General features: G+C 42.9%; 3 protein-coding genes across 4 annotated transcripts in view; all 3 read left to right on the forward strand.

Moving 5' to 3' along the window:
- Positions 1-1,027: 1,027 nt before the first annotated feature.
- Positions 1,028-9,685, forward strand: bmp16 (bone morphogenetic protein 16). Its single transcript, XM_028420217.1, has 3 exons — positions 1,028-1,487; positions 6,158-6,528; positions 7,265-9,685. The coding sequence occupies exons 2-3, from the start codon at positions 6,165-6,167 to the stop codon at positions 8,335-8,337; spliced, it is 1,437 nt and encodes a 478-aa protein (XP_028276018.1). The 5' UTR covers positions 1,028-1,487; positions 6,158-6,164; the 3' UTR covers positions 8,338-9,685.
- A 14,913-nt stretch (positions 9,686-24,598) lies between these two features.
- On the forward strand, positions 24,599-25,345 carry LOC114444833 (histone H2A-like). The gene is made up of 2 exons (XM_028419684.1): positions 24,599-24,699; positions 24,911-25,345. The coding sequence occupies exon 2, from the start codon at positions 24,918-24,920 to the stop codon at positions 25,335-25,337; it is 420 nt and encodes a 139-aa protein (XP_028275485.1). The 5' UTR covers positions 24,599-24,699; positions 24,911-24,917; the 3' UTR covers positions 25,338-25,345.
- Positions 25,346-25,843: 498 nt separating this feature from the next.
- ppp1r37 (protein phosphatase 1, regulatory subunit 37) overlaps positions 25,844-27,959 on the forward strand; it is a 30,277-nt gene continuing 28,161 nt past the window's right edge. For both annotated transcript variants that reach the window (XM_028419154.1, XM_028419153.1), the window contains exon 1: positions 25,844-27,633. In XM_028419154.1, the coding sequence (XP_028274955.1) occupies positions 26,883-27,633 (751 nt within the window). In that variant the 5' untranslated portion in view covers positions 25,844-26,882. The remainder of the gene's footprint in view (positions 27,634-27,959) is intronic.

Below are 27,959 nucleotides of genomic sequence, written 5' to 3' on the forward strand. Positions count from 1 at the left end.
AATGTCTTTTGCCACATGCCAGTGTTTGCATTCTGTTTCTGCAACCTGAAAAAAGTCCTACATACAAGTGTTTGTGTGTGTGTTGCCAGAGAGGAGAGTGTATTTGTGTGAAAAAGTTACTCTGCAATGGGACAATTAGTCAGCCTGGGGATGAATGAAGGCTGTAGATGAGTTTCTGTGTGTGTGTGTTTGTACGAGAGACCTGGAAGAGCAACTGGAGGGGACAGAGAGGAGGAGCAGAGGGACGTGGGCAAGTGATTCTCCAGATGAGATCTAATATGTGAGACGGTGCATCCTAAAGAGACGTTTTCTCATGGGCCCACCCCATGAATACAAATTCACCCCCCCCCCACACACGCTCTGCGCTGGAAGGACGGATGCACCTTGCTTCAACCCATAGTGGAGAAGTACAGCCTGTTTCTCCCCCCCTTTTTTTAACATTTACTTCCATCCAATCACAAAACTCAACTGCGGTGACTTCATGGCAGATCTTATGAGTCATCCATTCATACCTTTGTCTTGTAACTGAATCTGTGTGCACTCATTCAGTGTCATGGGGCCTCGTATTTATAGTGACGGAGCGATTGGCTGTGAGCATGTTGGCCGAAAAGTAAGATGTTGCCAACGAAAAACAGCAGGTGAGTTTGTCAAAGGAGGCAATGTGGAAAATAATTAGCCTGGTTGTATGTGCTGACTTTAGGTGTTATCTCCACCTGGTTGTATAGTCGTATATAGGTGTGTGTGTGTGTGTGTGTGTGTGTGTGTGTGTGTGTGAGAGAGAGAGAGAGAGAGAGAGAGACAAACAGCCTGGAAATGTACTGGGGCCGGTCTTAGTGACATCATTATTTGAGAAAATCTGAGTGGCCAGGAAAGTCAATTAGACTTAAACTGAGTTTACCAGCTGGACACTTAGTATAAAGGGAAAAAAGTGTGTGTGTGTGTGTGTGTGTGTGCAAGAGATAGAGCAAGAAAGAGAGAGAGGAAAAGGGGAGGAGATACAAAAGGGAGGAACAGAGTAGAGAGGAAAGGAGAGAGGCATAGTAAGGAGGTTTAGGAACAAGAGGGAGTTGTTGCCGGTGATATTGTACAGACAGACACAAGTCATTCTCTCTTACAGTGGCAGAACCAGCCCGTTTTAAACAACCAGGGGTGGAAGTGCAGGCGACAGAGAAAGGGAGTTGCCTACTAGCAGAGGTCAGGCAGGCAGAGGGGAAGCCGGTGGATGTTTTTAAGAGTTTGCTTATCTGACACTGACAACAGGATGAGAAGCTGAGTGAGGCAGCAGAGAGGGGAGGAAAACATGGAGCAAGCAGCATTACCTACAGTCACATAGGAGACATATAGCAGAGAGACATGCACCGGCTGATCTGAGAGAGAGTCCACTTTGTCCATTCTGTCCAAAGGAGCGGGAGAGAGAGCCGAGGGATCGTAACACTGGAGCTCAAGGATAAACCATGGACTCTGCATACATCCCACCACACCTGGACGTGAGTACTACATCCCAACACACACACATAAACACACACGCACATCTGTCTGTCAAGCCACAGGCCACAGGAACTGTGCTGCTGAAACCATTAGTCACTCTAGGGAAAAACACACACACACACTCATGCACATGCATAACCTGCTGGCACGCTGTGTTGCTCAATCAAAATCTTGTCCGGTAAGCAACTTGTCTGAGAATAATGTGGCCATTATGAGTTCAAAGAGCATAACGTAACTCACCAGTGCTGCAACATACACAGTATGAATTGGCCCTCAGTGTTACTGCTCAGCAGCTTTAATGTGAAAAGCAGAGAGGTTTGTGTTTTTGTTCTGTATTTCACATCGGTTTAGCTGTCAGACCTACAACGAGAGCAGTCTGTGAGCTTTCAGCGGTCGGGGGGTTAGATATGTCAGTGTTTCCATTGATGCTGGTGCAGCATTGCACCTCAGCTGGGCCTCCTGTAAACCACAGCGCACTATGTGACACTGAGACCTCTGAGCATCCTGAAGAAAAGAGGAGAGCTGTAAATACACAATGTGTGTGGATGTGAGACCTCAGGTCAGCAGGTTGGAGAGGAAGAAGCAAGTCTGCTTCACTCCTGAATGTCTGCACACACCGAAACTGTGTGTAAGTTTAAATCAGTCACACAGTTATACAACCGTCTCATTTATACATGTTGGCATGTATTTCTGTGTACGTGTTAGCGTTGCCTGGCTGTTAGCATGTGCTGTTGTGTGTGTGTAGAACAGAACTGGACGTCTGGATCATTAACCTGCTAATCAGTCCAGCTGGGACGAATTAAAGTGCTGTTCTATTAGAGGCCAATAAAACCACACAGCAGCCTATACCTGGAATATTGTTCTAATGATTTCATCTGTTACGCCTCAGAAAGCAGAACACAGCAACTGTTTTGGACATTTTTCTCCCCCACTCCCAGTTATATATATAATAACTCCACAGCATTAATGACTAGTTAAGCTGGGGAGCATGAAGCAGTCATAACCTCACAGTTAATTATACTCACTATGGCGTGCACGCTCACTTCACTGTAAGAGCCACTGTGGAAAGCATAGATGTACTCTCTGAAGTGTTCTCAGGTGTGTACACTCTACATCATATTTAGGCTCCCGAGGCTGTCCGACATGACGTCTTCACAAGTGTTTGAGTAAGCTCAGAGTGCGAAAATGAACCCCCTGGCATGTACGCCGCAAGTATTATGTTCTGAAAGAATGAGATGACAGCATAGAAAAATGAGAGCTGGGGGGAGGAGGAGGAAGAGGAGGGAGAAACCAGGGAGAGTGAGAGGAGGAATTTGGGAAAAGAAACACGGGAAGAACAACAGGAAGGGAAAGTTGAGGGACCAGGCGTAACATGAAGACAGCGGCGGTGGATAAATCAGCCGGGTGCTGTGACACTCCGGCCCCCCGGCCCGGCAACAGTCTGCCGCACTCTTCCGCAAAAACACCATTCATTTAAGACCAGAGGAAAAAAGAGAAACATTAATAAGGGAGAAGGAAAGGGGACACAGAGAGAAAAGAACAAAGATGGATATTTTTAAAAAAGAGAAGAAAGGAAAAATGTTGAAGAGAGCAATATGGAAAAAAAGACAGAAGACGAAGCAAGAAGGACAAAGTTCATGGAACACAGAGAGGAAAAGGGAGGAAGGGGAAAAGGGAGTTTTGAAATAAACAGATAAAAAGAGAGGCAGAGAGCGTAAACGGATGTCAGAGGTCAGAAGGTTTTAATCAGTGAGCTCAGAGAGACACAGGGTCGACCAACGAAGATGCTCGTCTGTCGCACGCCGGGGTCACGCAACTGGCTGCTCAGGAGGTCAGGTCACATCTAATATGTCTAATAGACTACTGCTGAACTCTAAACCTTCACCTCACCACATGCCTGACCCATTTATTATCCTCCTAGAACATTTCATTAAAGCCCATGTCTGAGTCTGATCCATGCCAAAGAGGAAAAAGCCAGAATAAAAGAAGGAACTGGGGGTACAAATCATAAAAAATGTCAGTTTTTTTCTGTTCTCATCAGGGTGGGAGGGCGCCCTCATGCACATGACACATAAAGATGCTAAATTCGGCCCCAGTCCTCTTTGCTCAGTTTAAATTAGATAGAACCAGTCATAACACAGACACCCAGAGAGAGGCTGTACATGTCAAAGTGATGAAGGGCAGCCTCTTTCTCTCTCACACAGGACACACCCTTCTCTGTGACAACCAAACCTTTGTACCTCAGGTGGTTTTGTAGATGAGGGAAGTACAGGAGAGAGGTGGTGTTGTTGTCCTTAATCTGCTTTACAAGCCTCCACAGTCTATGGGAGAGGCTGTCCAGCAGAGTGTCTAATCTGTAATTGTCCTCTGCTGCGCTGCCTCAGGTGAAACAGCCCTGGGTGGGGCTGTGTGGAGTTTAATGGATAGCTAGCAACAATCCCACGCTTGGAGGTGACTTATTTTCCCAGGCCTGGCCTTTGGACTGCCTACCACACAGACACACAATCACACAAGCATAAAAAACATACACACCTTCACACCTGTGACCTCTTTTTAACCCTTTTTCTGACAGTATGGTCCGTTTAGCAGTCATTACAGTGTCATTATGTGTTCACTCAGCCATAAACTGCTCTGTTATCTTGCTGTAGAGGTCCTAATTGATCCTCTGTCCTGCAGAGAGATCAGATAAGGAGATAGAGGCGAGAATCAGGGAGATATGGGAGCACTTGGATGAGAACAGTGATAACACAAAGCTGTAGAAATGCATTTTTGTTCAAAAACACAGTGTATTCATTCCACCTGGTTAACCGTGTTGCATGGTCTGCTGTGCAGACTGTCTTTTTTCTGCCTGATCAACAGGTTTGACACCTCTGAAGTGACCTTTTAACACCTCACCTCAGTGTCTTCAGGTTAAGAGGGCTGTTACTGTTGCTGGTTTCTAATTACTGTCTCAGTTATTAACACCTGCACCACAGAGTTCACAGTGTGTCAGCCAGGTCATGGTGGTAATTGTGTGTGCATGTGTGTGTGTGTGTGTGACCCCTGTCTGTGGTCGCATTCCCGCACTGAGGCCAAGGGAGATAATCTGTCACTTGTTTTGAGTCAGCTGAAAGGGGCTTAACCCTCCCTACACTGACAGATTGAAGTGATGATCACTGAATGAATCTTGTTGCTGACATTTTAACATCAGTGACAGTGAGGGAAATTCGTAAAGGTGCAAATGATAACTTAATTTCCCCACAGGGATTAATAAAGTAAATCTTAATCTTAATCTTAATAATCCATCCATGCAACTCACAGGGTCACATGTAAACCACAGAGGGCTCTACACTTCCAGAGAACCAGTCTTTATCATGTCCTGCAAAAGTCCAAAGTCAATAAGCAATAATTGCTACAATGTATTGCTCTTTAAGATAGTTGATCGAAAAGTCGACAAAGATCAACAAAAAGTCAATAAAAAGGTCTGTCATATAGTCCGTCGTTAGGTGTGGATTTTAACACAGATTACAGATTACATCTCTGTCAAACTTACTGTTAGATTATACAATATAAGATTACTTCAACAATGTCTTATTTCATTTGACGAAACAGCCTATAAAACACAGGAGTCAGACATCTTGAAATAAAAATGGAAGGTATGTTACAGGATAGAAGTAAAACATATTGCAAGTCATGCATGTTGTAGGTTGACAACATTGGTCTCCACTTGTTAGCTACGGTAGTCCTTTTTAGTAAGCAAATATGCTGACGATGCTAACAGGCTAACTAGCAGTCAAGTATTATACTAAACTAACTTCCAGAGACATTAATGCAGATTTAGTAATCCCCTATATAGTCTATAGTATATAGTATCCCCTATATAGTCTATAGTATTATTTATTCCCCCATCCCTCAGCACACCTGTTTTATATTACTGCGGTTAAGGAATTAATTTAATTAGAGCTTAAAATAAAATGTTTCTGTCTTCACTCACGCACAGAGAGACTCATGGAAAGTTATTAAGCCTTTAATACGTACATTCTCCAGCGATTTCAAAAGGAAGACAGAAGGAATAAAATCTGGTAATCTGTCATTGTCTCTACCACTCCATTACATGTCGCTGGAGTCCACAGACTTTGATTAATGGCATGTTTTTGATACTCCTGACATGCACACACACACAAACGACACACACACAGCATGATTAAATTACAAATAGAGACCGCTTAATTACTCCTCAGGTGTCCTCTGAGATATATGGGCCTTTGGGGTAAGAGGCTTGCTATAAATTAGCAAAGAAAAAACAACTGTCTCTATAGCCACGAGTAATGAGCAAACAGCTTCATATGGGTATGTGAACAGTAAATTTCTTGAACATATGCCACATGAAGGCGGAAGACTAATGAGAAACTAGTGTGTCCAGGAAGGAGAAGACATAAGCATGATATACAGAGTCCGGGAGCATCTCATATGGGCTATCTCTTTTGCAGATTTCTTAACCAATACTTTATATTGTGTCATTATGTCATATGATTTACATGCTTTGTGCAACACAAATTGTGCAGAAACCTGCTGCACAGCCTGGCTTCACAGGTTTCTCCTTTGGTGATTGGGATTGATTTTATTTTACGTCCACCTTTTGTGTTAACCCACTCTTTTCTCCACCGATCACCTTCCTGTCTCGCCTCAGGTCCACCATGTTCCCTGCTAACCTCCTGCTCCTCATGGTCCTGCTGCTACCTCAAGCCTCGTCTGGTCGCCAGGGTGGAGACACCAGCGAGATCGACCATGGCAGGGCATCACCCACACCTTCCCCTCATCCTTCATCCTTGCCATCACTCCTGGATCCCAGTCTGGCTCACACCATCCAGGCGCTCCTCTTGAGGCGGTTGGGCCTGCAGTCTCAGCCCAACCCACGGCCTGGAGTAGCAGTTCCTCAGTACCTCCTGGATCTCTACCGCTTCCACCAGCAGCAGTACCATCTAGTAGAGGACCCTTTGTTTAGTTTCCCCAGTCAGCACATTCAGCAGGCCAACACAGTACGCAGCTTTCACCACAACGGTAAGTTTACTGAGATTTGCTGGTTAATTATTCACACACAGCCATTGGCCTACAGGACAGTGATTTAAACCTAAACTTACTGGACTTCCTCTGACCCCTATTGACCTCAAAGAAGTTCCTTAAAAGTTGCTATCAATGCCAGTCCATCCAGCTCTGCAGTAAGAGTATTCTTAGTATGTATTCAACACAGGTCATGCTGTTATCATCAGTAACATCAGCTAAGACTGGAGATGCCTGAACAGACACCTGTAAGCGACATCTCAACACTCCTGGAGCCATTGTTGGCAAGTCAGGAGGGTCATGTCAAACTCCTCTGGAGGTTGACTTCCTGGAGCAACCCAAAAAGAGAGTTGATGGTTATGTGGAGGCTGATGTCAGTTAATATTCCCCTTTAAAGGGGGGATTCCTAAGAAATTTACCTTTAGTCAAAAACCAAAGGCACCAGTTTGAGGTGCACAAACTCTGTGCAGTGACAGACATCCAAGAGCAGGATGTTGATGAAGATTCTTTTTATTCAAAGGGTCACTTCAACCCTTTGAATCCAAGAGCAGAAACATTTACCAAAACACATTTTTAAGCAAAGGGAACATTAAGTTATCTGCTGTGATTGCTAGATAGTTTAAATGCTTTTTAAACATTCATTTATTAAATCATCAAGAACAGAACTGGCAAATGAAGCATAAAGTCTAAACCACACTAAACCCTTGTGTCTGTCTCTTTTCTTTATTTCTCTTAGAGCCCCATGGTATCAGTCCCATAGCTCAGGATCACAGAAAGGTGCACATCTCCTTCAACATCTCTTCCATCCCTCCGGATGAGACGGTGCTCTCTGCTGAGCTCCGGCTCCTCCGCAGTGACAGTGCCTCTCTGGGCCCTGGGCCACATAGAGTAAACCTATACCTCTCTGAGCAGCATGACGACCCTCAGCCCGATCTGCTGGAGACAAGGTTACTCATTAATGACCTCCATAGCCATAAACTAAATGGTTTTTGGGAGGCCTTTAGCCTCAGTGCAGAGCTCCTCCATAAGGCCCACACTGGGACTGGCAGTCTGGGTTTCCTCCTGGAGGTCAGACCTGAAAACAGCACCACCTCACTTCCTAACCATAGCCTCTCCCCTGCTGCAGAGGAGGAGGTGGTGGAAGAGGCAGGGGAACATAAAGAGGGACATCTGAGGGTACGCAGGTCTGTGGGGCAGGACGACCACAGCTGGGCTCAGGAGAGACCTCTCTTAGTGACTTATAGTCATGATGGCCGTGGGGAGCCTTTAGTCAAACATGGCAGGAGAACCCCTGGGAATGGCCAGAGGCTGAGAGGGAGAAAAGGGACAAAAGCAAGGTCCAGGAACAGCAACAAGGGCCGCAGCAAAGCCCAGTCCTCAAAAATGGGGAATACTGTGCCAGGCTGGGGGGATGAGAAAGGGGGGGTCAGCTGGAGCGACCGTGGAAGGGTGAAAAGAAATGGAGGGCGTGCCGCAAAACTGAAACGCCTTTCCCGTAACAGGTGCCGCCGTCATCCTCTCTATGTAGATTTCAACGATGTGGGCTGGCACAAGTGGATCATTGCACCTAGCGGCTATGATGCCTTCTTCTGCCTGGGAGAGTGTCGCTTTCCTCTGGCTGACCACATGAACTCCTCCAGCCATGCCATGGTGCAAACTCTGGTAAACTCTGTGAATGGAGCGGTGCCACGGGCCTGCTGCGTCCCCACCTCCCTCAGCCCTATCTCCCTGCTCTATCTGGACCCCCAAGACCGAGTGGTGCTGAAGAATTATCAGGACATGGTGGTGGAGGGCTGCGGCTGCCGGTAGTGGGCTGGACAGCTCAGTTGCTCACACGCAGACAGAAGAGCATCATGGGAATAGGACAAAAAACAAACAACAAAAAAACAAAAGCAGGAAAAAGGCTACAGAGAGGGTAGTAGCCAGCTAACAGAGACTGATACAGACAAATGTAGCAGCATCAGACGGATGAGTGGAGATGAGGGAGATAAGGATGTAGCAGCTAAATCATCATTATCAGAAGCAAGATATGAGGTCAGACGTAAAAAAGAGAAGAAAACCAAAAAAAAACAGACTGCCACACAACAAAATGAATAAGGCAGAGGAGGAAGCAGAAATATGGTCGATAAACTGCCAGGAATCACTTTTCCTACATAGCGATGATGCAGCCGTGCACATCATTAACTGCCAGCGCTTTAACATCAGCAGGTGTGTGTTTGTGTTTCCTCTGATCTCACTCTGACAGTGCTTAGCTTTTTCATGGAAGAATCAGTCGTGTGCATCCATTTTGAGTTCTGGAGCAGGGTTTACACATTTCTGATGGATGTTCCGATGATCAGCAGCATCAGCAATACGACGACAGCACCAGCATGCCATCTAAACTTGTTTTTCTGTAGTATTTGAACCAGGAAGTAGGATTCATCTGTTTTTTTATGAAAGCTAATATAATGACAGACTGTCCCTTACAAACACACCTACATCACAAGCTATTTAAAACCACAAAAATAATGCTGAAGAACTATTATGCTATTATTATTTGAATGTACTACTATCACTATTATTTAAAAAAGAGAGACTTTTTTTGTAAAAATTTTTTTGCAGACGTGAAGAAAATCTAAGTGATGGTTGTCTTGTGATTATACATAAATCCACTGAATGGCAATTCTAACTTAAGAGACACATTATGTATTTAAATATCAGCAATATGGTGTATTTAATCTTGGAAATATTTAAGATACCTGCACTCAACAGAGCATACAGCGAAACTGAAAGCCTGCCGCCCACATGAAGTAAGTTATGATAGCTTTACAGATGTTCAGTGTGTTAAATTAACTCCCCACTTCATCATCGCACACATGATAGCAGACATCAGTGGTGTTGCCTTTAAAAGCTCGACTAACACTTGTCAATGGAAAGCTCTGTGTATTGTAGCTACTGAAGTGTGTAACAACAGGTGTCTTTGTTAGTTGTGTCTGCATGTGTCTGACTGATATTAAAACTGGGACTTTAGTGCCTTTCAAACAGGGGCTTTAAAAGTTCTCTGCTGAGCTCAGTAATTGTTTTTCAGTGTTGCATTTTTTTCTCTCTCTCTCTAAATGGAAACATTTAGGCAGCAGCTTGTAAAATGTTTGACAATATACCTCTAATAAACACAGCAAACAGCACAACTGTCAAGTGACTTCATTTTTGCAGCACTTATTTTTATTTTTTCTTGGGTATAATAAATGCAAGAAAAGGTTTTCACATAGATGCTTTTACCTCAGACAAGAGGTGACTTGCAGTTTTGTTAGAAATAGAGGGCAGCAGTGGCTCAGTGGGTTGTCCAATAACCAGAAGGTTGTTGTGTGTCCTTGGTCAAGGCACTTTACCCACATTGCCTCCAGTGCACTCACTGGTGTATGAATGTGTATGAATGAATCGGCGGTGGCAGGAGAGGCCGTAGGTGCACCTTGGCAGCCACGTCTCTGGAGCTGTGGCAACATCTGTAGTACACTGCCACTATGTGAATGTGGTATGAATGAGTAATGCATCTGTAAAGCATCTTTGAGTGTCCTAATAAGCCCTATATAAGTTCAATGCATTATTATTATTATTATTATTATTATTATTATTATTATTATTATTATTATTATTATTATTATTATTATTATTATTATTATTATTATTATTATTATTATAAATGACTGTTATAACAATTGTGAATAAAACTAAAATAAAATCATCATCAGCTAATCAGCCGCTAATAACAACAAATGACAACAAGCTAACTCTCTGCTAAGGTCACTTTAAATACAGTTCTCATTGATCACTGTGAATGTCATGTTTTATTACAGTGATGTATGCCTACATTTGAAGGACAAGAAACTCAGTACAATAATGTGCATATTTCCACCACTGAAGACAGAAGGTTTGAAGCAGTCCTGACATTCATCCTCTGGAAGTTTCACATTGACACACTGGGACACCACCACTAGCAGAGATTCTTCTTCTTGTTATTTAAACTCCTCTTCCATCGCTGGAGCTTTACTTTCAAAGAATCACACAGTGAGAGTATGATTCACATCATCATCATATTATAACCTTTAGCTCCCATTTGATTAGTTTCTATTAAAGAACCAGTGTGTTGGATTTAGTGGCATCTGCTTAAAAAAAAAGTGCAACCAAATGAACCCCCCCTCTGTAACCGCTCCAAGGAGAAGGAATGTATGTCAATAAAATGTGCAAAATACCCTGAAATACAATGAAGACATTATTATGATGTTTATGTCCCAACATCCTACATAATATGAACTATAGTACAATTGTGGTGGTTTTCTCAGATGTCTAAGCACTACAGATGTATGCACTACCTTTAGGCAGTATGCACAGGCATGGAAATGTAAGAGTGATGGGGGGGGGGTGGGGGTTCTGTGCGAAACACCCCTGCTGCTGTGTGCTTTTGATGGTAACTGTCCAGAACATACAGCTGGAACTCTCTAAACTTCCTTCCCCTGCATATTTCACCTCTCAACACCTGTCAGGAGCTGGTGTGTGTGTGTGTGTGTGTGTGTGTGTGAGAGAGAGAGAGAGAGAGAGAGAGAGAGAGAGAGAGAAGAGAAAAACAGTAAAAAGATGTGGACCCAAGATGTGTCACATGATATCACGTTCACAGATGGTGTGTGTCTCTTCAAGCTGATAACACTTCGGGTTAGTACCAGCACATTTCATCTCATGTGCTGTAACACATCATTGTTCACTTTGTGGTTGATAAAGCTCAATCCCTGGATGTTTTTTTCCTCACGACCCCTCCTCAGTGTTTCAGCTTAAACTCATTCTTCATCCCTGCCTTCCTGACTCATCCATTACTCTCATCTATCAGCATCCCCTTTGGAAATCATGCTTTATTTGACCTCACTTTTATCTCAGACTTTTTGTCAATCACCTGCTCATCCTTAAGCAGTTTTCACTTGCTAACCTTTTCTCTTCTCAACCTGACCTTTAGACTCCTTTTCCAGGTGCTACATTAAAAACAGGTGTTAAACAGTCTATTTTTCCTTTATGATGATGAAGAAGAAAGACTGTTGATACACCTCCTCTGGTGAGGTCAGGCACCACTTTGAAAAAAAAAATTATCATCAGCTAGCTCGTCACATCTTGATCAATACTGCTGTTTGAACTAAGTTTTCCTTCACCTTGTTTCCTTTCACAGGTGCTCTGGTTCTGAATCCTTAAAGGCGAGGTTGTTGAGTATAAAGACAGGATATGACCGGCCTTATCTTGTCAGGTGTGTGCAGCCTCTTTCAGGCTGGGTAGCAGTGGCCTTGACCCAGTCAACCTGAAGAAATCCCTTTTCTCAGTCCATAAATCACACAGAGGCCTGCAATGGAGGAGTGGTGTGGATGCAAGCCTGCGCTTCTGAGCAGGCATCTGGATTGATTTGGGGTGCTTGAACAAATAAACAGGGAAGTACAAATTCTATTATTATTATTTATTTACAACCTGAGTACTGGTAGTAGTTTATACTCAGAGTTTTAAACAGTCCAACATCCCTAGGTGCATTCTCTGCTTAAAGAATGTTTAATATCTCCAAATCATCATGATGATTTTACAGCCACAGTGCTGAAAAACATCAAACTCTAAGATCAAAACTTGACATGTTTCACAGAAATGTCTGACACTATATTACAGTATATCGAAGCTGCTTGGAAGAGCAGAGACTAATGGAGCTCTCACTCCTCCTATTATTTACCCTCCTTCACTCCTTACCAAAAAAAGTGGGACATCTGTGTTATAGAAGAGTGCGGCCTTTATGTGGCCCTGTTCTCTCCTGCATGCACATATGTTTGTAGTTGCGGTTAGAGCTCACTTCCCCCTCTCTACATCATATGCAACACCTACTGTATGTGGTGCATATGCAGAAAACAGTTGCATTCTGGCAGCATGAAATATCCCTTTTTCTTAGTTTTAGATATTTGAACCATAAAGTCGTTGTTGAAAATCCTTTGTAATCAATGAGAATTTTTTATAGGAAGAAGTTAACATTAGTTTTGATGATTCATCTTGAAGTTTTGCTTGGACACAGATTGGAGGTGTACTTGTCGAGCCAGGAGTGTAATATAACTCTGTCTAATGCCTCTATGAAGTACTTTATGCAGTGCATGAAAGTCAGACTGAAACTCAGCTGAAATGTACAGTCAAGATGTTGAAATGTGTCGGTAAAGAGTGCTGCAGCTGAGCTTCACAGTTGTTTAGTATCATATACCTGTAACTGTCAAATGTGTCATTCAGGCGTGGGGTCCGCTTCCTGGTTCACTGCAGTGCAGACTGATTGTAGACAGACTTGACGAGGACTGGTCTGTCAATCTTCCCACCCACGCTGACAGAGCTGAGGGAAGCCACAGACAGACTGGTCGTTCTCCGGTGTCCCTGCAGACTGACAGCTGGGTCCATACCTGCCTGGTCCACAGTAAGACTAACTGCTGAGTCAGCTGTGCAGCCCACCCGCTGTTCCGGATGGCGTTTTAGTTCTAAACACAAAAATATACAGTTGTATTTGGACAAGAAAAAGACATTTTTCTGTTTATTTCTGAATGAACATCACTCTTGATTGTCAAGTGTGAGAAACATTTATAAATAAAAGCCAAGATGACAGTGATATTCCAGCAGCAGCAGATCCGGGGCATCATTTATACTGCCGGGGTCAAAGACCCTTAATGACTGTTAAAGGTTCTCCTTTGGACCTCAGAAAGAGTTTTCAATCATGCGAACCCCTTAAGTGCACTAAATTGCTGTTTGATACATATAGTGTGTCACACAATAAAATGATAGTGTCCCAAATCACTGCAGCAGATGTGGATGTATCTACCAGTTGTGTGCTGCTGCGCCTGAGTTGGTGGTTTCAGTCTGGAACACATAAAACAGATAGCGAGGGTTTTGGGTTTCGCGTCTAAAGCTTCAAAGACAGACTCAAGCTGAAACTGAATGAGCAAAAATAGACCTCTGGGCCACAGAATGAGGCAGGTGCACCACGTCAAAAAAGGCCTGGCAGGCAGGCAGGCCGGAAGCTAGCCGGCCACCAAGCCAGAACCCTGACCCAGCTTGTGTGCTTCCAGCTGTTGGCCCACATTCATCCCTGTAAATCATTTCCAACTGAAGACATGCATAAACAACAGATAACATCTTAATCTGTGTGCACATTTGTGTTTTAATTCTTCTCTGGTGTGTGTGTGTGTGTGTGTGTGTGGATCTCTTTATTTAGGTCTTCCCTTTCTCCCACAGCTGAAGGATGAAAAATGATGTTTTTACAGGTGTCTCATATTGCGGATGCTGTTCTCGCTCAAATGGAAATTGCATTCATTCCTTCCCTTCTTTCTGCTATTCCTACCGTCTCTCAACGCCCCCAACGTTCTTTCGATACTAAGGCATGCATTCAGGGAAATATACCACTGAAGCTGAAAAGATGTTTCTTTCTGTTTAATTGCTGATGTCTGTGGCGCCCCAACCTCATGACATAAATCTCTTCAGATTCATTACAATATAAACAGTACTCGTGTAGATCTGAAAACAATTTCACCACAATTAGAAGAATAACTAAGAATGAGCCTTACATGTTCAACAATGGATTACAACATTGGCTAACAGACTCACTTGGACCAAATTTCAATAGTTTGAACTCAAGGACGAGCATTTGATTTTGGAGGTCAAAGGTCACCATAGCCTGCCTTCCTTTTGGCCCATAAATCAAGGATTTATATGCTAATCATGACAAAATTTCACATAACTGTCTAATAGTAAAAAGTGATCAGTTCTGCATTGAAGAGGTCGAAGGTATACTCAGCCTGCTACGTCATAACATCCTACATTTTTCAGTTATATAAGGCTGAGCAGACATGGATTTAGACTCCAACTTCCAGTTTTAACATTGGGAATTATTGCTAATGGTAGCCAAAAGGCCCAACTTGCAATAAATTTGATTTATTTTACTTTTGTGTCTTTCATGGAGCTGTTTCACTGCGGTGAGAAAAAATCAGCCATTAACTGAAAGCATCACTCAGTCTGTCCTCTGTGTCCTCCATCACTTGGATCACAGAGTTCAGAACGGCAGGGATAAACACATCCATCCCTGACACTCACCTGTTAATGAGCCAAGAGACAAGAAACAAACAGAAGGAGGAGACAAGAGCAGAAACCTGCACACTGCCTGGAGAGAGACATATTAGGAGGAATCAGGTGATGAAGGAAGAGAAAGATGGTAGGGGGGGAAGCTGGTTGACAGCTGTTGGTCTGTTTACTTGCAGAATATCACTCTTCTCCAGATGTTTAGCAGCACACAGAGGAAAAGGGAGAGGGATGAGAAGGAGCGAGAACGGCAGAAGGATGTGAGTGATTGGAGGCTCGGCAGAGGTTGCCAGGTTGGACTCATCAGGGTGTATTTTATGACTTGCACATTCAAAGTGCTACGTGGTCGGCAGCATCAGAATGGCCTGCCATAGGAAACAAACAAATAAATAATGAGAAAATCACAATATAGAGTGCCTTACAACTCATGTCATCATGCTGAGAATTCTTAGCTCCTAATTTATTCTCACGCTTCAACATGTGCCTCTAATCTCTGCGTATATTTATATTTTGTGACCTGGGGATTTTTTTCTGGCTGCAGCTCTTTATGTTTGTGTGTGTGTGTGTGTCAGGAGGAGGAGGCTTAAACCACAGGATTTGAGTTTGCTGTTAAAGTCTGGGGAGTTAGAATAACTCCTGTGCAAGTACATCCGCTAAATCTCAGAGAGCTGTCGGTGCATTTCAATGCAGTCACTGTCTGACACAAAGCCTCCTTCCTATCAGGCCACATGAGGGAGGAAGGCAACAAAAAAAGCATGAGGGGAAAATCAAGGAAGACGAGTGACAAGAGGAGGAAATGAGTTAAAACTCAAAGTAGGGGCCTGAAATGTATTCATTTCACTAACAAGCGAGGTCAGTGTAATTCCCCCTTCATCCCGTATCAGAGCAATATAATACCAGTGCGACACACTTTTGGCAGAGTGTAAATAACAGGCAGACCAATAAGGTGTCACAGTTAAAACAGGAAGGTCATTGAACTTGATGAATTATCACCATGGGTGACATTCTTAAAAAAAACAAGCCCATCTGCGCTCCCTAACCGCCCTCTCGTCCTTCCTCATTGTACACCAGTTTATTTTTCATTATACTTTTTCTCAGCTTCAGACTCCTTCATTGCAATCACACATGTGTCTGAGTCTGAAAACAGGGCCGATAACAGGCACATGAATAACTAGCAGCAGTACATGATGCTCCTGAGATGCATTAACACATGCTGGAGACTTTCCAACCTCCCTCCACAAAAAGTAAAAAAAAAACTGAGACAGGGAGAGGGGAAAGAAAGAAAGAAAGAAAGGAGGGGGGAGGCCTGGCATAAAGATTAGATTAGCACTTTAAAACATCTGTGAACTCGTCCGGCCCAAGCTACCGCTTCCCCACAGATTTGAGCCAGATCTCACATTTTCTTTCCTCCACCCCTGCTCTTCACCTCTCCTTCCTCCACCCTCATCCCATTTTTTTTCTTCCACTGGCCTTTTTGAGTTGAAGAATAAAGGCGGTGTTATTGATCAGCTTCTGCTAGTGTCTGAAATGTGACTTAAAAATACTGCAGCTCTTTATGTGTTCCACTGACACTCCTCACATATGTTTGCAACATTTAAAAGTGTTCCTGCAAAGTAAAAAGAAAATGTTTGAAGATAAAAACTGACATCATGTCATGTACGTCATGCTGCAGAGACACTGGCATCAGCACAACAACCAGCCATCAAGTCTATCCTCTGTCCAACAAGAGAAGAAGAAGAGGTGTCAGAGTGTACTGTGTATATCTAGGAACCATCCATTGACCAACTCATAACTCAATCCTCATCTCATCCTTCTGTGGGGAACCAGTCCTCCAGTCCTCTGCAACACCTTATACTGGAGGCCTTTGGCAGTATGCAAGGAAGTGAAAGCACAGTAGAAGGCTAGAGGGTTGCTGTGCTTCCAAAAGGACAGAGAAAAGCCCATTTAGTATCATTATTGTAAAAAACTACTAATATCAATTGGCATTTTTATGTCAAAACAATCAAACTTGATACAGCACCCCACCCAGTTGTTGTTAAAACATACTGCACCTTTATTTACAACCATGTTTAAGTAGCTCCTGAGTGTGTGGTGCTTTTTACCGCATGTCGGTGAGTGGAAAGATTTTATCAACGTTATAGCATCACAATCACAATAAACCCTGCAAGCCCAGGTAAGCAGCTGTAATCAAGATAAAGTTCAAAGACTGATGCAGTGAGGACTCTAAGAATTTGAGTCGGAACACATTAAAGGGCGTCACGGCTGGTGTGATCACATCATAAGACCGTTTATTCCTGTAAATGTGATTGCACGCAGCCGCCCACATCAACAAATATGCACACTGATAGAGCAGATAGAAAAAAACTGTTTCCTAAACTCCATCTTTCTGTTACCTCCGTGAGTAAATGACAGCACCAGATGACACAATAATCATTAAATATGGTGTCATCTGGTGCTGGTGTTGAGCTCATCACTGTGAGTTTGAACATCCACCATGGAAAATATAATTTATTGTCAGTGGTGGTTGTGACAACAGGAACAACAGGACAGACAACGGGAAATGTAAAATATGAGAATGTGCCTCATGAAGAATCCATAGCTTGCACAGAATGGAGTTTTTCCTATGTAACACTCCCACATTCTGAGAAGGGTTGTTGTTTTTTTAAGGCTTGATAATGTGTCTTACATTAAACACCCTCTTTCGAACCATCCATCCCTGCAAGCAAACTGTGCGCTGATTCAAAAGAAAGCATTAAACGAGTGTTTCCTCTTTTCCTTTCCCCCTTTAGCTGTGAGATTGTTTCCAGCAGCACTAGCTGTAACTCCAAAGGGAGGAAGGGCGGGAACAGTATCAAGACAAAGCGATGGAAAGGCTGATATATACCCTCTAATCTCCTCTGGTGGGCTGGAGGAGACTCAATTATTTTGGCTGATAATGAAGAGATGAGCTAAGGGACCACAGGAATCCAAAACCACAAATCTGGACTTAATTTATTCTTAAATTACCTGCATGACATCTCAAGATGGCTTCACTGGCACACCTAATGACTTTTGAGTTGATAAACAAATGGCTTCAAATGGCTTCCTCATATATTTTTATATATGAATTGGGTCTTATTTGGGTTATTCAAAGGGGCATAACTTCACTTTGTGGCTCCATCTAGAGAAGCTTTAAATCCCTCATCAGTCTATTTTCACTTTTCCTTTCCATTTCTTCCTTATTCAAATGAGCAGACACCATGTTTGAGACTGATCCAGTTCACCTTAATTCATTCATAGTTTCCAGGTACAGCTGGCTGATTGTGGCTCTAAAAATAATGTTTTTGTTGAAACACAATATTCTTCATGGTCTGCAATAAGGTTCCTCTTATTTCTTTAGCAGTTGTATTTCCCCTCCCTGTTGTTAATGTCTACCTTTCTCTGGCTGCACTGAAACACAAACTTCACTTTAATCCATAATCCAGCCCTTACAGACAATCGACCAGATGTCCAGCTGAGATCAGTGCTTTACTGGAACTGTGTACCCATTTTAAATAAAAACAGGGCCGCCACACATGGCCATGCAGATTCCCAAAACTTGGTCTGAGTCAAGATCAGGTGTGTGTGTGTGTGAGAGAGAGTGTGTGTGTGTGACAGCAGTTAGTAGGAAGGAAGAGAAGAGAAGCCAGCCAAGAGGCCATGGAGCACTTCCATCTGAGCGCTTACGGGACATCAACAAAACCTGTTCTAATAACAATGAGCACTATAGCAGGTGTCCATATTGTGCTTGTTTTGAAGATGCCTGGCAGCAGAATTGAGTGAAAATCATTTAAATCATGTTATTTTCACCCTAACATGGAATCGTATCATGTTTTATTTGGAGACAGACTGGGACATCCTGATTGTGGTGTAGTTAGAGCATGGAAACACTAAAAAACTGGACTTATAAACATCCTTTACACTCCATTTGAATTAATTTATGTAGGAAGCTGTTCAGGATCTGAAGGCTGGGAGGGCTGACTTCATTAAACCACCAACAATGGTAACAGCAGCAGGAGGAAGTGTGAGTATATTTACTACGTCAACATAAGCAACAGAGAAAAAAAAGACAAGTATTGTGCAATGACAGAATGCTGATGTTTGTATCAAGTTTAATGAAAAATCAGTCCACTGTGGGCTATGTAAATGTCAGTCATAGAGAATGAAATGATTGAAACAGCCACAGTCTCATAGATTCTGCAGCAACTAGTGAGAATGAATCATTTCTACTATTCAAAATGGCGACTGACATGAAATTCTAAAACTAAAAAACTAACCAACTGAACATGTAAGGAGGCATTTCACTGATCAATTAGTCGCCCTCATGTACTTTATTAACATAAATACTGTTTAACAGGTGTTAGTAATGAGTGTTTTCCACTGCAGGAACTCTTCAGGTCTGTTTTAAAGGAGAAACAAGCTCAGTTTCTTGATGCTGATTGATTAGCTTCCCTTCCAGATGGTGAACAAAGAAAGAACAGGTGGAAAAGCAACACAAAAAACCTGACCCATAAGGACACACAGGCCCTACTTATCATGCCATCAAGGCAGTTCAGAGAGAGTGATTACATGTCCTTGTGAGTCTGGTGGACACTTCACCCAGATGAAAACACTGAGGCTAAAAGGACACTGCCACATGCCACATGTTCCTGTGCATCAATAATGTTTTTGCTTTCAACCATGTCTTCCATCATTCTGCCCTGTCTATCCACAATTCAGGTCTTGTTTTTGCCATAACGGCAGCACAATAACCTAAATCACAGATCTGTGTGTATCCGAAATGAGAAAACCAAGCCTGAAGCTGCACGTGGGCATCTGCTCCTTCCTCCAAAACACACAAACATACGCGGACATGCACAAACAAACACGAGCCTGAGAACAGCCTTGAGCTGTCATCACAGCGAGAGGAAACCTGCAGCAGGTTATTTTTATATCAGGCAGAGAAACAGAGACCTGAGCCATCATGTGGTCCATATGGGAGGAAAGAATGAAACCATAGCAAAGCAAAATATGACCAAGAACAGGAGAGATGCAGGACAGAGCTAACAGGTTGTGACCACAGGAATGAGATTCCAGAATGTTATATTAAAGTGTTGGGGAAAATTGTCAGTAGATTTGGACATACTACAGTGAAGAACCAAATAGATCAGGAAGATAGTGGGTGTTTCTGCAATGCAGCATGTTGAGCTTTTAGCTCTGCATCTGCTGTAATGCAGCTAGTAACTAGTAAATGTAAAAGTAAAAGTAAAAGTATAACAATCAAAGAGGACTGTTGTCAAAGCTTTTTGGCAACATTTGCATGTTATCTTGGTGCAGACGGCATCTAAAGCTTAACTTCCAGCTATGTTTCGTCTCAAAGACTTAATAAGATTTGCTTTTTTGACCTCAGAGCAACACATTGTCTGCTGCGTGATCTGTCACAACTAAGTATTCTTTAGCATGTCAGCTAAAAGATGTAGAGGTTTTCCACTATGAGACAAACTGTACAGAATCAACTTCACATGTTTATGTTCAGGAAAACATGCCAAAACTTCCTGAGTGTCAAACTGGGAATTGTTTCTGTCAAAAGAATTACAGAAATTCTGAGAAACCTCCGGCTGTGAAATAGAGTAATATGCTGAGTTTATTAGTGAACAGAGTTATGCAGGTTGTCGGTGATACTGTGTGGGAAAAGGCTATTGCAAGTACAGTTTTTGAAACCGAATCCAGAAGCCATTAATATTAAATGGACAGTAACTTCTATGGCAGAAGTCCATCTCTCTCTTTCCACCTTTGCCTGCTTCAATAAGGTGGGAACATGACCAGTCGGAGGGGCAGGAGGAATGAACCATTGCCAGGACTGCCACTTCCTACATGCCGGTTCTCAAGGAAGCAGGAGGGCTGGGAACAGGAAACACCACTAAACACATCACAGACAGGCGGAAATGAATATTTAAAGAAATGAAGTGTGTAAATGCCTCGTGTGTGTTTGCACGCGTACATGTGTGTGTGTGTTAGATGATGAGGTACCATGGGTGTATGGAGGAGAGAGAGAGAGCAAGAGAACAGGAAGAGAATTACATTAAAAAAGAGTTATACAGTGGAGAATAGAGTGTGAAGGAGAGCCAAAACAAGTTATGGCTGAAAAGAAAAAGAGGCAGAAAGGAAAGAGAGAAAACAGATGGAGGAATTAAAAGTAGGGAGGAATGGGAGCTTTGCACAGGTGGGATGGACGGATGGGTGGCTGGGTGGATGATGGAAAATCTCTTTGTCCTTCGCTCTTCCCCCTTCCTCTAATGACGTGGCAGCGGATTTAGCGGGGCCTGTCTTCTTCTGGTCAATCCCCACACACAGGTGCTCAGTGCCAGATCAAATCCTACCCTGATTTTTTTATATGTCCCAAGGTCCACCCTGTGTTTTCATAATGTTTAAAAAGGGAAATGGTTTTTATTGGGATACCGGTGTGGACATATGGTAGCCATCACAGCTGGCTTAGTGGCTGAAGACTCAGAAAAGATGAGGATGAGGAGTAGGTGGAGAGGATGGTACGAGAGAACATACTTGACTCCTGTGAGTCCTGCTGCTTGGTTCGGCCCCCCTTGTGGTGATATTAACATGCGCATGAGGTGTTTATGAGGTCTTTTTATTCCATCATCATTTTACATGTGAGCTATTACCACCTGTGAATGTGACAGGTCTGTTTAATTATTATGTTTTAACATTAACTTTTAAACTGCTCTAGTGACAAAAACAGTCATTTGAATGAGTTCACCTGCGATGAGCACATCTCAGAGCAGAGCTGCTGTTAGCAGTCACCAGGTTTTCATCTTAATGATGATATTTATTGATAATTATTAACCAATACAAAGAATTATTATTTTACAATGTCTGGCTCTTGGAATGGAGTTCATTACATCTTAAAGCCTGTTTGTCTTGTTTCTTTGGACAGTGACACAGCACATTGTGAACGTGACCTACTGCCTTATCTTGTTTTCATCACAGTATGTGCTCTATGTGTTCTGTATAAAGGTCAGATATACAGCACAAAATGAAGGAAACTGCAGGTAAAGTATCTCCTAGAACTCTTTCTTTTTACAACCTTTAGTGTTTCTCCATACTTCTCTCTCTTTCTTTTATTATCTGATTGATCATTCTTCAGGTTTACATTAGATAATCAATGCTCTGGAAATGTTTTAATCGCATCATTTCTGTTATAAAGATGCCTCAAGGCAACATGCATGTCCTAATGACTGAAAACATACATGTGAAACATATAAAATGTACAAGATTTCACTCAGGAAATAACTTTGTCTCTTCTTTATTTAATAAGCATGAGCCCAGGCTGAGGTAGTCATGGAAAAACAATCACAGCTTTTTTTTTTTCCAGGAGGTGACAGACTTTAAGCGCCTGAGGGTCCTAGGACCTCTGAACACCCAGGCCGCACTGTGTGTGTCCATAAGGTTTCATAATTAAAGTGGGTCCACTCAGAGCATGACTCATCCAATTAACTGTCACTTTATTAACTTCAAATTACAAGAGGGGCCTGCACTTGAGTCTGCCGTCAAGGCTAATGCTGCTGTCACCTGGGAATTTATGAATGGTATGATGAATAGGCTATTATGTGTTGAAAGAGGTGAACATTTGCAATTATAAATGTGTAAAGATTTGGTCATTTTCTCTTGGTGATTGCTGCCCTTTGAAACATTCTGTCCGTGTGTCAGCATGTCTCCCATTGTATACGAGCGTGTCTGCACGTATGAAAGAAGTCATTGACCCTTCTGAGTTTGTTATAGAAGATTAATTGCTTTCCGAAGATCAGGCCACCACCACAGACATCTCCATAAAGCTGAGGAAAGAGGAAAAACAAGAGGTAAAAGTAACAGCGCAATCCTCCTAAAAGCCACATCTACAGATTTATTGCTGCTCAGGGAGAAGAGAAAGAGGCCTGTATGTATGTGTGTGTGTGTCCACTAAAGAGAGCGGTGCTGCCTGTCCACCTGCCTGGTTCTCCCACCAAGTACAAGACATACATGTAAAAGACAGCAATCAGTTTCATATATTTGTGTTGTTTACATTACAACCACAAAAGGGATCTTGTTATGAGCTTTGGTGTCTGGTTTAGAGTTTAATGGCATGCTTGGATCATTTCTCAGCTTCCTTCTCTCTTCTCTTTCATCTCTTCTGTTCACTCGGCAGCAGACGGCATGCTTCACTGTTAGTAGCTACTGTTGCTAATAAATACAGAGGGCCTTCAGCCTTTATCCAGACAGAGGATCCTCAGGAGATCCCCACAAAATCAGATAGCTTGTCTCAATGATGACAACTCACATGATGCAAAACTACAGCTAACAGTCTTTTACATTGATCTGGTCTCCACTGAGCGCAAATAAATTGTGTTAGGAACCAGTCCAATGGTTTATATTTTACATATTTGAAAGTCAGGCTGCAGACATGCTGTATGTATTGGGAACTGATTTGTGGCAGGTTGTGTGTGCCGTCCTGTCCTCCTCGTGTTGGGAGGATGTTGAGAGGTTAAACAAAATCACATTCAATCTGTCCAAGGACGACCTGCTGGGAAGGTCCCTGCTTAATTTGTCTTCCCGCTGCTCTCCAATTGGCCCCTTGCCATACATTAAAGTGTATCCAAGCAGTCAAAATGTCTCTCTCTCTCTCTCTCTCTCTCTCTCTCTCCATCTCTCACTGTCAGTACATGGACTAGAAGGCAAATGGAACAAAGGATGGTTAACATGCTGACAGTGAACCGCCCAGTCATGCATTAAAGCAAAAGGAAACAGGAGAAAAAAAACATGTTGAATCTCATCTTAGAACTTTTACTTGTATAACAAGGGCAGCTCTTCTCCTCAATACATGTGGGCCACTGGCTATTTAAATCCTGGGTGTAGTAAAAAAATGAGTTAAAATGTCCTGACAACAGTGCCATTATCAGATAGAAGACAGTGCATCTTAAATTAGCACCACAGGCACATTGCATTAACACTGGCCCTTTCAGTGAAGCTGTTTGGCAAATCAGCTCACAGTCTAGTCATCCTGGCTTTATGTGGGGCTCTCAGCAATATTAGTAGCATCACATGGCCTTCATCAGGAGATCTACAGAAGTCATGAAGATATATCATTTTATATGCAGCTTACAACGGGTGCAAATATATAAGAACAGAAAAAGAGAGGAGTATGTGAATATTGCTCAGCTGATTTACAGCAGGCATTATGTGTTATGTGTATTATATGTTTGGCTAATTGTTTCTAAAGAAACCTCTTGGCATGTTAGCTATAGCTGCTGTGGTTTACATTATTGTGTTTTTATTCCTTTTCCAGTCAAAACAACACCATCAGGTTCTGTCTTTTTAGGGACATCATAGCAAATATTACATATTACATATTACAGTTTAAAGACAAACATGGCCTAATAATGTTGTGTTGCTCGTCATGTGTTGCCTCTGAGACTCCTGTATCTCTGTCTGTGTCTGAGAGTGTCGTAATGAAACACTTGATACTCTATTGTACACACTGGTGTGAGATGAGTCAGCACTCTCATCACTCCCCCTAAGTACTTTGTTGGTAAGCACATCAGGTGCCCTGTGGGACGTTGCAAGTACCTAATTGTAAGGTGAGGACTTGTGAATGTATATTTATAAGTACTCCTCCATGAAGAAAGCCTAATTTAAGGTCAGAGAACTAAATTAATAAAAAATATAAGGCAGGCTGCAGGCAGAATCTGAGGTCTGTGCTGCCACCTGCTGTTCATGACATGTAAAATAATTCCAAAATGTAATAACTTGTAAAATGTGTTTATTAATAATGATTGAGACTGAAATGTGAAATGTAATATTTCAAGTACAGCTCACTAATTTGCTGCCACTGAAGCCCAGTCAGGGAGAGCTGCTGTGAGGCTGCTCTCATCACTACTTCACTGGTTTGGAGCGGTCCAGCTCACACAGGTGCAGCACAGGTGTCACTCATCAGCAAATCAGCCTGACTCATATAAAAGCTGAATTTGCTGTGTCAGGTTTAGTCTTTGTAGCAGCTGCTGTCTGGAGTCAAACACGTGCAGAGTATTGGTGAGTTGGTGTTCTTCACAGTTTGAATTAGTTTAGTTGTAAAATGCTTTGAGTGCTAATATTTTACTGTGTAGCTACTCTGAGGCTAAAGCTATTTAACCTCATGATCCTAAATTAGGCCTGTGTTTCCAATAGCAGCTGTTTAAGGGGGAAAAGAACAAATAAAAAAACTTCTCAGCAGCTTTGTTTTATTTTTTCTCTCTCAACACAGGATAAAAATGTCTGGCCGAGGAAAGAAAGCTGCCCCCAAGCCCAAATCTGCAGTGTCCCGGTCTTCCAGAGCGGGGCTCACCTTCCCAGTGGGCCGCATCCACAGACTGCTCAGGAAAGGCAACTACGCTGAGCGAGTTGGCAATGGCTCTGCTGTCTACCTCTCCTCTGTCCTGGAGTACCTCTGTGCTGAAATCCTGGAGCTGGCAGGAAACGCCAGCCGTGACAACAAGAAGCAGCGCATTGCTCCTCGACACATCCTGCTGGCTGTAAAAAATGATGAGGAGCTCAACAAGCTGCTGTCAGGGGTCACAATCTCAGAGGGTGGTGTCATTCCAAACATCCAGGCCAGCCTTCTCCCAAAGAAGACCAAGGGCATTGCCAAAGACGACAGCTACGGTGCAGACGTCCAGTCTCAAGAGTTTTGACTGATACAGAGTGTTTATTAAAATTTGTGTAAAAGTTGTTTAAAATAAATGGTTTTTAAAGCTTATTTCTCCCACTTTCATGGTCCTTTCTACTGAAACGCATGTCTAGTGGCTAGAAGGAGCCATCTAGCTATTCAGAGGAATGTCGAGTTCTTAATTTGTCCTAAAACAAATTGAGGTGAATCTTGAGGTTTTAAAACTTGATGAAAAGTTCAGTGATTTTTAAAAACCCGCCATATTCCAGGCAGTTATTTGACCATTTGTTTTAAAATGCTACTCTTCTGTGATTGTTTGGAGATGTGTACACATCTTTCTGCTCAAGCCAGCATTCTAACACTACCTCAAAAGTGTTTCTAGGGTTAAATATTTAAAGTTACACACAGCATGGTCAAATCTATCCTTTTCACGGAGAACTGCAATCTTATAAATGTTGCCCGTTTGCAACCCTCTAGAGGCAACGTTGCGTTTATTGAACGCACCCCTGTGGGTAACGACGTGCTGACGTAAGACGTGTGAACAACAAACAGTTGTTGGACTTCAACAAGCTAGCGAAGGGTAACGCTAGACAAAAACAGGTCCAGCTGACTTCACCCGGGGACAGAGACATCCACAGGACTCGGGCATCCGGAACATCCCGTGTAAAATTTCTGAATAATCATTACTGTTTGCACCGGCACGTGCTGTCCCGGTGCAGTTTCCCAGAGCTAATGTTAGCCACCGAAACATGCTCATTGCTCGGAGTGTGACGCCTGTTTTTTTCCTGGCTGCCGCTGGTCGATGGTTGTGATGTGAGCCGAGTTGCAGCACGACAGAGGGTGAGACAAGAGCCTCAGTCGGATTATAATTTTCGTGATACGGAAGAATGGACTTTGTCGGAGAGAAACAGACGGGCTCCCATAAAGAAGCAGGCATGCGACCGCTCACAGGCCTGAACGTCATTGTTGGACAACAACTTTAGCTAGCTAGCAAACGTTAGCTCGCTTTAATTCATGAAGATAATTTGGTTTTGTGGCGGACAGTAAGCTCAGTTTGCTAACGTAATGGAGGCACCGTGACTTGTTCGTTTCTGTTGATTGCCCTGCTCCTCTGAAATACTGCTGGCAGTGTGCTGACGACCTGTGAGCCTTTGTCGGTTCTTACTTGGAGCAATAGGACACGGTTGGCAGAAATTAATTAGTGGTGGTTACCTGTCTGGCAGATAGTTGAGCAAAGTTACTTAGTATGGCATATGAATAATTACTGAAATAGCATCTATTTCAGGCAGGTATCACGTATTTCTGGTGTTGGTAGTTCTGGGAAATTGCTTTCAATGATGCACCAGAGTTACTGGCGATTTGTGGAAACTACAGCTAACAACAACTAGTCGCACGATAGGTTAATTTTCACACACGTCACTACACGTGACGTTTCTTTGGTCAATAAAGGATCAAAGTAGTCGCAGATTTCCTTATCTATTGTCCATATCAGTTGATACCTAGCAACCATTAATCTAATATCATTGCTGTGTGGCACCGTTAATGACTGAGTCTTACTGAATATGTAAACATGAATATCGAAGAGCAGTGTCTAGATTTGTGCAATGTCAAGACAAAAAGCAATGTGGGTGACGATCACAACACAAACACTACCAACAACACCGAAGGGATCACTCCCCGGATCTCTGAACTGATGACGGACAGTAACTCTGAAAAACATAACGTTTGCACAGAGGCCTCTGAAACCTACCTGATGCCTCAGCTTACTGACAACCTCCAGGCTGCCGAGGAGGTTAACCACCAGGCACAAGACACACTGGAAATTGATGAAGTTAATGGAAATGGGAAGATCAGTGCTCAAGATACCCATGCCATAGTGAATCCTACTGACTTCATCATTTCCAATGATGAGGAGCACAATAAAGGAGAGGAGAAAATGAAGGAAGATAAGGACAGCAACCCTGCGAAGCTTGATGCGGCAGAAGGAGATGATGGTGGGGACATGGACATTGGTGTGGATCTGAGTCTTGATGACACTGGGGTGTTGGAGACTGACTCTTCAAATGTTAGATTGCTCTTGGACAGTACTGAGGAGTCTGAGTCCGCTGCCCAAGATGTTACAGCTAGCAGCACGACAGAAAGCCAGTCAGATGCAAACCAGACATGCAGCACAGAGGCTTCTGCCACAGACCAAGCTGGACTGTATCCCTTAGTACAGGAGGGGGATTATAAACACAAACCAAGTGGCAAAAGAGTGACATTTCCTTCAGATGAGGATATCGTCTCTGGAGCAGTGGAGCCCAAGGACCCTTGGAGACATGGTAATGCTTGTTTTTTCCTGTATGTTTGTACAGCAGGTGTGAATGACTTTCTATTTATGCTGCTTTCTTGTAGAAACATGTCACTTGACTATGGGCTTTCCAAGCCCAATTTATTTTAATAAGGCTTTTTAACAGCATTATATGCGGTCAGATTGGCTCAAAAACATGTCCTGTCATGATGCTGTATTTCATCATCTGTAAAAACCTGATTGGATGGAGGTTGACATTGATACACAGGAGGTTTGTCGTCAAAGACGCTTTGAGAGGAGTGCTCTTTTCTGTCTTTTTTGAAAGCTTGTCATCTCTTGCAGGGTCACACTACTGTA

This window comes from Parambassis ranga, chromosome 13 (genome assembly GCF_900634625.1).
Source record: "Parambassis ranga chromosome 13, fParRan2.1, whole genome shotgun sequence".
Taxonomy (NCBI): Eukaryota; Metazoa; Chordata; class Actinopteri; family Ambassidae; genus Parambassis; species Parambassis ranga.

Excerpts from the sequence above, each read along its gene's own strand:
- bmp16 (XM_028420217.1), top strand. The coding sequence starts at position 6,165 with ATGTTCCCTGCTAACCTCCTGCTCCTCATGGTCCTGCTGCTACCTCAA. Across the intron at positions 6,529-7,264 it reads ACGCAGCTTTCACCACAACG|AGCCCCATGGTATCAGTCCC; the intron begins GTAAGTTTACTG and ends TATTTCTCTTAG.
- LOC114444833 (XM_028419684.1), top strand. The coding sequence starts at position 24,918 with ATGTCTGGCCGAGGAAAGAAAGCTGCCCCCAAGCCCAAATCTGCAGTG.